Source organism: Anastrepha obliqua, chromosome 5 (assembly GCF_027943255.1).
Source record: "Anastrepha obliqua isolate idAnaObli1 chromosome 5, idAnaObli1_1.0, whole genome shotgun sequence".
Lineage (NCBI taxonomy): Eukaryota > Metazoa > Arthropoda > Insecta > Diptera > Tephritidae > Anastrepha > Anastrepha obliqua.
The window spans coordinates 26,807,701-26,820,339 of NC_072896.1; the positions used below are offsets into that span (position 1 = coordinate 26,807,701).

The 12,639-nt window shown below is 33.6% G+C and overlaps 1 protein-coding gene across 2 annotated transcripts in view; it reads right to left on the reverse strand.

Annotated features, from left to right (window-relative positions):
* The window catches only part of LOC129249127 (cytohesin-1), a 120,242-nt gene that overhangs the window by 23,783 nt on the left and 83,820 nt on the right, over positions 1-12,639 (reverse strand). For both annotated transcript variants that reach the window (XM_054888781.1, XM_054888780.1), the window contains one exon: positions 871-1,003. In XM_054888781.1, coding sequence (XP_054744756.1) covers positions 871-1,003 — 133 coding nt within the window. The remainder of the gene's footprint in view (positions 1-870; positions 1,004-12,639) is intronic.

Here is a 12,639-nt window from a genome sequence, read left to right on the forward strand (position 1 = left end):
GCTGACGCCACTTGGGATGTGACGACGATTTGCTTGCGACAAAACTGAGATTGTGTTGGTGAAAACATCCACGTACCCCTTACTTATGTTGCTTCGTTGCTGACTAAACAAGAACTGATTGAACGAACATAGAGTAGATGTGAAAAGAGCGGGCAAAACTCTGCGACCGAATCCCGGATGACGTTTCAGCCGAAGTTTTTTTATATGCTACTTCACTCCGCTCGGGAGCATAGGGCCTCGACAAGACTCTTCCACCGAACATGATTCTGATTCCATCTGATGTCGGAAACTGCTAGCTCTCGCAACATCGACCTTCTCCAAGTAATTTTTGGCCGATAGCGACCTCTATTCCCTTGCGGGTTCTAGTCCAGTACAATTCGCGTGAGTGGCAGCTGAAGTTACTCTTATAATTTTTTCTTCGGACGGTCAAACCTTGTAATCCATCATCCTTAGCCAGTGTAAGACTACTTACCCCAGAGGTGAGCAAAGTCGAGCTATCCAACTCAAATAAATAAAATTTTAGCAAAACGTGAAAACTCATACTATTGACCCCAAACTATCCTTAAGCTCAGCAGATTGAAATGCCAGCTCACAGACCTTTCACAAATTTCATCAAATTGAACATTTTCCTAACACAGTTTTTTTGAGTGTTTTTAATCGGAAAAAATTCACAAATTTTGAGTCCCAACAGATTCTTAAAAGCCCTTACTTTGTGCTAGTTGGTTGTTAATGAGCCAACGAGTCATTCCAAAGCTATTTTATGTACATTTTTTATAGGAAATTATGCAAAAAGTAGCATCCTTTCTATTTTATGGATTTTACAAAACAATTTCCTTAAAACAAAAACAAAAAGGTACTTAGTTTTTTTACCTTTCTTTGGATCCATATTGAACTTCTTTCGCCCAATTGACATTTGTTTCTCTTTATTGGAATGTTTACTATCTTCGGGCACGTCCAGCGCCTCCATTTCCGATACCACCTCGCCGAGTTCATCTTTAATTTGCTGCAAAGAAAAAAAATTTCAAATGTTTAATATTACAACAGCAACTTACAAAAATGTTGTAGCAAATAAAACATTGAATTTACAGAAGTGGCGAATTGCATTTCCGTTAGCAAACAAAAGTTACCTGAAGTAAACACGCACATACACACACACATATAAATATGTGCAAATATGTACATTTCTGTGTAAAAAGTATTTTGGAAAATGCGTGTCAATTAAATTTGCATTTCGTATGCAAGCCTCAAGCGGAAGAGGAAGGAGAAATTTCTGGCAAACGAAGACTGCTGTAGAATTTTAAAAATAGCAAATTTACGCACGCATACAAACTTGAATTTTAAGTAAACAGAAATGCGAGTGTCGTTAGCAAATAATGAATGCACTCCATTTTGATGTTAACGAACAGAGAGAGATACGCGCCTTTAATGGAAATTAAATGAGGTAGCTTACGAGGGATAGTCTAAGTTTTTTCAAACTGAAAACCGGTGCCAGGAAAAGGGAAATCTTTTTCAATACAGCTGTGCATAAAGGTGATTTATGTATATACAGAGTGAACGATATGAAGTGTTACCGATTCAAAACACCATAACTTTTTTGTGTGAAATTAGTTTTTATTGATCTCAAAGACAAAATTGTTCAAAAATTATTACAATTTTAACATATATTCACTTTAGCCCGATATGGCCACCTTTTGCCTTGACTATAGCCTTCAAACTGTAAAAAAATCAGTTGCAAGCTGCACGAATGTGATCTTGAGGTATTTTGGCCCATTCTCGTATAATCGCTTTTTTCAGCGCATCCATACTGGCATATTTTTTAGTCCTCACCTTTCTCTCCAAAATTGACCAGATGGAATAGTCCATCGGATTTGCGTCTGGCCAATTCGAAAGTCATTGTGTGGACGAAGTGAAGTGTGGAACATGATTTTTTATCCATTCTTGGTTCACACGAGCTTTATGAGACGGTGCCGAGTCCTGTTGGAACGTCCATGGTCTACGACCGAAATGTTTGCGTGTCCACGGCACGGCTCTAAAGCAGCTTCTCCTCTGAGGTGACTGAGCTCACGAACAATGGCTGGTTGTGCTTTTCTAGCTAAATATAACGCAATCACACTATTACGTTTGAATTCCATCACAGAAAAAAAATTCAACAAAACTGAGACGCAAATGCTTTGGATGGCTTATAAACAATATATTGAACTGTCATTAGAACAATTTTGACGTTGATGTCATGAGCTGTTTTACAGACACAAGCAGTGTGAAGTTGGTAACACTTCATATCGTTCACCCTGTATATAATTTTTCTTATGACTAGCCGTGCAAACTTTTAATACCAAATGAACAAAATTCTAGTTTCAAAATTACACTATTCTAACTACGCCCATTTTATTTTTGATACATATATAACATCTGTGACCTTTTGGCAAAACGTCTTGCTTGTGGATAAATAATCTGGTATTTCATGGAAATCTTTAATATACGATGGTCGTTTGAAAAGCCTTTAGTAGTAACATCTCTTCGAAGAACACCCACCAAGTTTCAGTTAGATTGGTAAATTTCTTTATGTTCGGCATTCGTTTGAATCGAGGAAGTCGAGTAATTTGCAAATTTTTTAATGGACGAAAACGAGTTTTGTGTGTGGAATTTCACAACTCAACAGTTGTGGTCGAAAAATGAATGGAAATAAGGTACTAACTCGCTTCCCCTTATTCTCCAGGCTTGGCTCCCTCCTTCCTAGGACTACCTACTATTTGTTTCCCCTTTTGAAGAAATGACTGGCGGGAAAAGGATTTTATTCAAACGAGGAGGTGATTGGAGAAACGAATAACTCTTTTCATTAAATGTCTATTCCTCAAAATTATTATTTTTTATTCAGAAAAAAAGTCACTCAAAAGCAAAATCTCAAACGCTTCAAAATGGATAAAAAATATTCTTTATTGACTACCAACATAAGAAAAAAATATGGACCGGTTCCCACGTGCGCGGTTCGTTTAAATTAAACATTCCCGGTACTTTTTGATCATAGTATACGAAGTTTTCTGTATTCTCTCAATAGTGATGCCACTCTGGGTATTACGAATTTATGTTCGTAGCTATTTAAATAACGCAGTGATAAGAATTTCGAATTTTCAATTGAATTAGTAATGGGACTGGTTAGGTTGAGATAAATGGGGCCCAATTGGATAAATATTCAAAATTTTTTCGTTGTGATACCATACAAGGGGAGGGGAACGGAGAGGGGAAGGAACCAGTCATGAAGAAGGGGCTTTGGATTACAGAATGGCGACCAACGGCGGCGATTTACATACGTATTAACCGATTCAAGGTACCGATGAATTTCACCAGGTGTGTGATATTTAAACCTGCTATGATATATCCGCAGATGTAGCGAGAAAGTGATCGCCCAAATGTCTAAACCTTTGACCGACGAGACCAGGGCAGCTGAGAAGACGGTGCTGAGATGATTTCATTTCGTCCGCCAGACAGCTTCTGCAGAAAAGACTTGAAGCCATCCCAAGCTGCACCGCATGGACACCTAACGGACAATATCCGGTAAGGATACCTAACCAAATTCGAGAGCTGCGGCTTTGTTAGCCTTAGAAGTTCCCTCGAGCGCCTTCGATCTACCCGCGGCCAGAAAGATATCGCGACTTGGCACGTTTGCGCACTAGCCCAGCGATCGCTGAGTTCACGCGAAACCCAACTTTTCAAGAGCAGATCATAGGTTCCTAAGGGAACACAAATCCTCTCGTTTTGCGATGAACCCGTTTTCAGGGTGCACTGTCTAGCCTGCTTATCAGCCCAGTAGATTGATTACGCCATGAAACTATTTGCTTGAAAAAAAAATAGAATTTCGCTAACACTGAGTTGCCCTCGTAATTGTTACATACTTTATTTTTTTACTTTTTCGCACTACATATCCCACTTGTGTAAATTTTCGCATTGTGCAAATGAAAGAGCGACAACAGTGGCATTCTAAATTAGTTCATTTCCATGGCGAAATTGAATTTCACATTTGAGGCCTATGTACGTGTGTATGTAGCGCGCCAAAATGGCAGTAAACGACAATAAACAAGAAAATAATAATAATAATTTGTTGTACATACACAACTAAAAGTCGAGTTAATAAAAGGTAAAATGATAAGAAACAAGAGAAAATAATCAAAACAATTGAAACAGCCGCCAAGTGAAGATGCGCTGATTGTAACGCGCCCACTGATAACATTCAAGTGACACTTAAACAAGCCAGTCGCTGTCACTTTAACTCAGTAATTTACAAATTTAACTGACACAACTCATTCATACACAATTTTTTCACTATTTGGTTTGGTTTTTTTTATTTGTTATTCAAATATTTTCACTTCTATACTTTGAAGAATTCTTTCACACAAATTCATATTTCACCTCGTTTATGTGTTACCCTCAAAATGACATTTGAAGGTATCGATGATCGCAGCAATGACAAAACAATGATGCTATAAACAATTGAAAGTGCATATGTATGGAGATACATGTTTTTGTTTTTGTGTTTGTATATATATTTGCTAATAATTTGTATGGGAAATTCTCGCCAGCAATATACAATATAGCTACATGTGTATGTGTGGACAGAACGTCGTCATGAACAGAAGGCGAAAATTAATGGAATAAGTGAGTCAAGCCAAATCAAGACACAATGCGTTTCTGTTCCCGGCTCTTCTCGCTGCTGTCTTGCGTCTGCTTCGCTTATTGCATAAGAGCTTACATACAAATGCACACAATTAATTAGTTTTTCCACTCAGTTGCAATTGCACGAGATGAAACACACTTTGATAATCGTCTTCAATGCGTTCATAATTATTCATAGCCAATTTTGCGAAGTTAATTTAATTACTTTTACATCTGAGTACATTCAAGTACTGATTACGTCTACAAGGTAGTGCGAAGTTGGGTCCATTGACTTCCAGATGCTGTAAAAGCTCATGTAATTCAAATGTACAGCAGTGAACAGGAAAATAAGAACATGTGCAATAATAGTGGGTAGTCGAAAAAGTCTTTTCGTATTTCTAATCAAACTTCAACTCATTTTTTTTATATTTATAATGAACTTTATTAAACCAAATATGTACCATTTTGGTCGACCACCTTTTGCCATTTTTCTTCTAGAGACATTATTCCATCAGTGTAAAACTTTTGTAGTTTCTCGGCGAAAAACTGCGACAAGTAATTTTCACAGGCTTCTCTTGAAGCCAACTTTACTCCATTAAGGGAGTTCTGCATTGACCGAATCAAATAGTAGTCCGATGGTGCAAGGTCAGCGCTATATGGTGGATGCATCAAAACTTCCCAGCCAAGCTCTCTCAGTTTTTGCCGAGTCATCAAAGATGTGTGTGGCCTAGCGTTGTCCTGATGGAAGACGACGCCCTTTCTGCTGATCAGTTCTGGCCGTTTTTTTTTTCAATTGCTTGCTTCAATCTCATCAGTTGTTGACAGTAAAGTGTAGAATCAATCGTTCGAGGAGGCCGGAGCAGCTCATAGTGGATGATTCCTTTCCAATTCCACCAAACACACAGCATAACCTTTCGAGGCGTCAATCCTGGCTTTGCGACCACTTGTTAAGCTTCACCACCCTTGCACCACGATCTTCTTCGCACATTATTGTCGTATTTGATCCACTTTTCGTCTCGTGTTACCATTCGCTAAAGAAATGGTTCGATTTCATTTCGTTTCAGCAAAGAATCGCAGATGTTAATTCGGTTCATTAAATTTTTCACAGACAATTCATGTGGTGCCCAAACATCGAGCTTCTTTTTGTAACCAGCCTTTTTTAAATGGTTCAAAACCATTTGATGATGAATGTTTAGTGCCTTGGCGATGTCATGGCAGCTTATGAGACGGCCCTGGTCAATCTTTTTCATAATTTCATCGACTTTTTCAACGATAGGTCGACCGGAGGGAGCTGCATCTTTCACATCGAAATTTCCAGAATGGAAGCGAGCGAACCATTGTTGTGCTACACGAACTGATACAGCATCGTCTCCGTAAACTTCACAAATTTCATTGGTGGCTTGCGTGGCATTCTTCCCTTTTTTATACAAAAATTTTAAAATATAGCGAATTTCTTCATTATTTTCACTTATTTTTGAACAGCTATAACTTTTTTTCAACTTCTCCGAATTTAATTTTTTCGGTTAAATGAAGCTTAAAATGTCACCTTTCTAACATAATATGATATGACACAATGTGATTGGTAGCACAAAATACGAAAAGATTTTTTGGACTACCCAATAAATGTTTTGCCTCATTTAAGAATTGCGCAGAACAGAAAAAGCAGATATAAAAGAAGAAAGTAATAAGAAAAGCTGCAATACGCCAAGTTAGCTGAACTGGATATTAAAAATGGTGCACACAAAATGAGGCCAGGGGAGCCCAAGATAAACTGCGTTTACTACACCTATTCGGTAAACTTTTAAACGCCTTACTGTCCTGACTCTCTAGTGAAAGCCAACAGTTTATGAGTATTAGAATTGTACGGCATTTTTGTATGGCTTGATCTGCTTTAACTGAATGAGTGCTGTTAGATTCACTCATTCGAACTATTTATTTATTTTATTTTAATAAACTACAGTACAAATTGTCTTGCAGACTAGACAAAAATGTAAAGAAAAACAAACCAAATTCAGCAACCAAAAGATTGGCAATCAATATAAATTCAATATTAAGTAATTAAAAATTTGAAAATTTTTACAAAATTATGTCTAGATAAAGCGAAATCAAGCAGACTGGAATTGGATAATAAAAAATAATCTCGAAGTGTGGTGCATTACTCGCAAATTTTGTCTGAAAATTTTCCTTCTAAAAAGGCTAAAAAAAGCGAGCACTTCTTTGCGGAACATTAAAGCTTATCCGCTCGAGTAGAACTGGACAATCGGCGATGCCATTAACAACACTGAAAATAAACGAAAGCGAAAGGACTATTCTTCCCTTTTCCAGAGATTCTAGATTAATTAGCTTTATCCGATAATTAAAGGATAGATCAGGGGACTCAAACGTAATGCCTGATTGAGAAATATTTTTTGAATGCCTTTAGTTCTACTAGTCGAGAGTTGGTCGTAAGGTCTACAAATCATGAGAGCGTACTCGAAGTGAGAACGAACAAGCGCCGTAAACAACAGTCGAGAGGTATACGGATCAGAAAATTCTGATGCATTGCGACGAATGAAGTCTAGAACTGAGAACGATTTTGAAAGAATAAAATTAATGTGAAAATATCGGATCGAATAAAACTCCAAGAGCCTTAAACTCTATTACATTTTGTAGGAAACTATTAGAAATGGTGTAGGATGTGTTGACAACTCGAAACTGTTAAATGAAAGCATTTTTTTAATATTCAAAGTTGGACGCGACTTCACGCATTAGCGATGAAGATTGTTCAAGTCTAGTTGAACTTTTGAGCATCCACTCAGTTCTTAACAGATGAGAAAATTTGTAAATCATTAGATCGAGTTATCGCCCTTCAAGTGGCTATTTAATGGTGAAAGATGGTGTGCCATCTTACTCTTATCTTTTCTACATAGATAATTTGTTTAGTACAAACAAATTCGAAATATATTAAGCTTTCCTATATGAAAAGAATATAATCGATTATCAGCTTTTAACGGTTTTTAATGTTTTTTATAGATTTCTTACTTCTATCGATAGTATCGATTTAGTATTATATTTTTATTATTTCAATCATGTTTAGCTTCACCATGCGAAATTGGTCTCAATCGATAAGTTTTTATATATTTCTCAATTTCATTATCGATTTTTTATTTCTATTACAAAATTACAAAATTTTATATTATAGCTATTTTCAATAGCCCACAACACAATTTTGTAGGAATTTTTTTAATTTTGGAGCGTCTGAGCCTTTTAAATAAAAAAGAAAAAGAATTATTAAAAGAATTTCATTAATCCCTCATACACAGTTTGTTTTATTCCATTTCGATTTACCTATCGACTGTTTATCGTCACGTAACGTTTTAAGGGGGAACGCCACTGTGGAGGGTCAAAAAATAGCCTATTTTTTGGGATTTTTTTTTTTTTGTAAGTAGGAATGATTTTTCGGGGATCGGGCAAAAGACAATTTATTATATATGTATTAAACTATGTTGTTGTAAATTTGTATTAAAAAATATTGAAAATTGTCAAATTTATGTAAATAAACGTAACGCATTAAAAAAAAAGGACGTCATCTGGTGGCAGCGATACAGCAATGAATAATCATCTGAAAGCAAAAAACCAAAAATTTTATTAATCTACACAACAGTGGCTATTGTTATACGTAGCGTTTTCTTTTTTTTGACAAAATGGTGGTGATTTGAATTTCGATGTGTGTTTTTCACCATATTTTTGATCTTCAACAGGCCCAAAAAAATAGTTATTTTCAAAATTTGGAAAATCGGCTACGTTCAACGATAGCCGATAACGAAAATTTAAAAAAAAAAAGAAAATGCAAAATCAGTCTTCGAGAAATCGTTGCCCCCGTATCAAAAAAAGTCGTTTCGAGAAAAACGCATTTGAAATAAAGCATCGTATCGTAAGCGCTATGGGGCCGAACCGACGGGCGCTCACTTAAGTGCACATAGAATCGGGAATAAAGCGAATTTCGCTTTAAAATTTTTACCACATTTTCTTGAGTTGTTATACTAACAATTTATGCAAAACAAAAAAAATCGATTTTTTTGAATTTTCAGAGTGGCATTCCCCCTTAAAGTTTTTGCCATCGACTTTTTCATAATTGATTTTTTTATTTTTGATGTCGATTATTTATTTCGATTACCGATTTAGTTTTGCGTAATCGATTATATTTGCTATCGACTTTTATTATCGATCTGTTATTTTTACTATAAACTTCATATTTCTATTATAGATTTCAAATTTTTATTATCGATTTAATATTTTTATTACCGATTAGTTTCTATAGTCGATTGATTATTTTTATTATAAACTTCATATTTTCATTATCGATTGAGTATTTTTACTATTTATTTATTGTTTTCAATCAATTTATAAATTTTTCTATTGATTATCGACACCAAAAACACCATTCACAATTTCAGCGGCCTGGCTTGCATTTTCACGTTTATCAAAGAAACACTGTAAAATTTACCGAATTTTCTCTTTCATCGATAACACCCTGTAACTCAAAATTTAATGGAACAACCAAAAAATAGAAAACAATTTTTGTAGGGTGAAATGTAACCTTGTCAACGAGCATAAACTTAAAAATCCTGCATTTTCCTCTTGAAGACATGCTATGTACCTATCCTCCGAGTTTGAACTCAATCGGCTGGCTACTTTTTCAGTTTACCGGTCACAAATTTACGTTGGAAAACGGCTACATTTTTATAGAAATACATATTAGATATAAAAATTACATAAAAAAAAAAATTTATAAAAAATATATTAAAAACAAATCGTTTTATTCTAAAAATTATTTTTTTCTTTCATTTAATTTAAAAATTTTGTTTCGTTTTATCTAAATTTTTTTCCGTTTTACCTAAATTTTTTTTATTTAAATTTTTTCCTTTCTTTTTATTTAAATTTTTTTTTTTTTTTTGTTTCTTTTTATTTAACATTTTTTTTTCCTTTTAATTAATTTTTCTGAAATTTACATTCTCATTTTAATGACACGCACTGTTTGTGTGTACGTACGTATATTTAACACGCGGATGATCTCATCATTTATCGCGAAAAGGTGACGAGTATATATTTATATACACACATACATATGTAAGTATATAGCTGAGAGCGAAATTATTCTTTGATGACAAAGGAATTCTAAATATGTTTGAAAAAACAACCACTAAAGGTTTGTGGTGGGGAAACTACGCGCGAATAAAAATACAAATGCAAATGATGTGATAAAAATACCCGCATTACGAGTATAATACCCAATATAGGGGCTTCTATTAGGAACCGGTCGAGTTGACAGTCTGTGGTGACGTCTGTCAAATTTTCTGTCACTATGCGATTGAGCAGCACGCGGAAATAATAAAACTTTCTTATGAAACTTTACAAAGGGTAGTTATGATACCTCACGGAGGTGACGTGGAGTGACCACAAAGATCGTACGATTTCAGCTCACTAAACTTGTGCGGCTTTCTGAAGTCACAGTTCTATGTCGATAGCATGCAATCGACCGATGCCCGCAAAAGCCAGGCCATTGCTCACAATCTGCCGGACCTATGCAGCAGTCATTGAAAATTGTATCTTGCGGAGGTGTGCCGTGGCGTGCATTTGAATGTTTTTAGGGCTTTTCAAATAAATAACAAAAAAAAAAAAAAATAGAATTATTAAAAGAAATTGGTTACTCCCTCACGCACAGCTTTATTTTTTAGCTTTTTATTACATTTCGAAAATTGAAATTTGGTTTCGATTGGTTATTTGGAAAATGGCGCAACATATCCACTTATGGACAAAATAAAAATAATACAATCGCGATATTTTGATCAAATTTAAATACTTCTCGTTTTTTTTTTCTTTTAATTTTCACCATTTCTTTATAAAATACAACAGATACATACAAATCAAAATTTCAAACTTTATAAAAGACTTATGAAAATTCGACAAATTTTCATCAAAAATTTCACACAAAATAAAATGTGCCCATTAAATTTTAGTATTATGTATAAAATACGATTTTTGGAGTGACTCAAAATTCTCGTCGGCTTTCGGTAATGTAACGAATGCATGAAATGGAGAAATGCACAAAACCCTTTGGGGAAAATTGATCAAATGTTAGCTAAAGTAGAATTTTGAGTTAGTTTAAACTTGGACTTTATTATAGGTATTAAAATGTATTTGGCTATAAAACTGCGTAGCCATATTTTTCTATCCTCAATCAAAAGTTTTCAATTTTCATGAAAATTTGTTGAATTTTTATAAATCTCTTACAAAGTCTGAAGCTTTGTTTATATGGTATTTGTTCTATAATGAGCTATATTTTTATAAAAAAAATTGTATTCATTAAATAATTAAGAAAAAATTTGTGAAAATTGTAAAAACAAGTCAGCCAAAGCTTTTCAAAATAGCGCAATTCTGTTAAGTTTGAGTATGAAATTTGTTGTAGAATAGGCTACATTTTTATAAAAAATGAGTGAAAAAAAAACTTTTATTAAATAAATACATTAGAAAAAATTAGTGAAAATTAAAAAACAAAAATCAGTCAAGGCCGTTCAAAATAGCGCAATTCGATTAATTTTCAAAAAATTTGTGAAGATTAAAACAAAAATTGTATTAATGAAATAAATTAGAAAAATTTTGTGAAAATTAACAAAACAAAAAAATGAAGTCCAAGCCGTTCAAAATAGCGAAATTCTGTTAATTTTGAGTATGGGATTTGTTATATAATGAGCTATATTTTTATAAAAAATTTGTGAAATTAAAAAAAAATATATTAAATAAATATATTAGAAAAAATTTGGGAAAATTTGTTATGGAATGAGGTATATTTTTATAAAAAAAAAATTGTAAAAATTAAACAAAACAAAGAGGAGCTATATTTTTATAAAAAATTTGTGAAATTAAAAAAAAATATATTAAATAAATATATTAGAAAAAATTTGGGAAAATTTGTTATGGAATGAGGTATATTTTTATAAAAAAAAAATTGTAAAAATTAAACAAAACAAAGAGGAGCAGTCAACGCTGTTCAAAATATTGCGATTCTAATATTTTGTCTATAAGTGTAGTTTGAACTTATTCACGACTAAATAACCAAATTCACGACAACTTTCTACTTTTAATGAAAGCTTCAACTCAGGTACGCGACGAAACTTTAGAAGCAAATTTCAGATGTTATGCACACCAAATAGAGTTTGAGCCCTCAAAATGGGAGATTTATGGAGATTACCAAAATTCTTCGTGGACCTATTTGGGAATATTATTACAGGTTGATAAGTGTCAGTTGCGAACAAAGGTGTGGCATAGTCTCGATCGGTAAAAAAAAAAACTTAAAAAAAATTAAAATTTTACCAGCTACGAAAATAAGAAATCTCTGAAGAGAAATTGCTGAAAAGTTAATACTACACCTTTGCGAGTGGGAAACCCCGTATTCGTACCTCTTTGAGAAAAATAAAAAAATATACCATCCACTTCAAGTCACGTTTATCCAGTTTTGACGGTACTCATTTTGTATTTATAATGCTAAATAATATTTATTTAATCGTTTTTCAACGAAATTACGAAAATTATAAATAATTTGCATAAATGTATGAACTTAAAAGATATATAGCGATGAGCTTTCCATGAAAAAAAAAAAAAAATTGATATATGATTTAATAATATATATTTTAGCGCTTTCACCAGCTTAGAGGATAAGAAATTTTCCGCAGAGAAATTGCTGAAAAGTTAATAATACACCTTTGTGAGTGTGAAACCTCGTACTCGTACCTCTTTAAGAAAAATACAAAAATATACAATCCACTTCAAGTCACGTTTATCTAGGTTTGACTGTATTCATTTTGTATTTCTAAAGCAATCTAATACTTTTATTCGCATAAGAATAGTTTTTCGAAGGAATTACCAAAATTATTAACAATTTGTATAAATTTATAAACTTAAAAAATATATGGCCATGAAAAAAAAAAGTTTGAGCGCTTTCCGCTCGACATA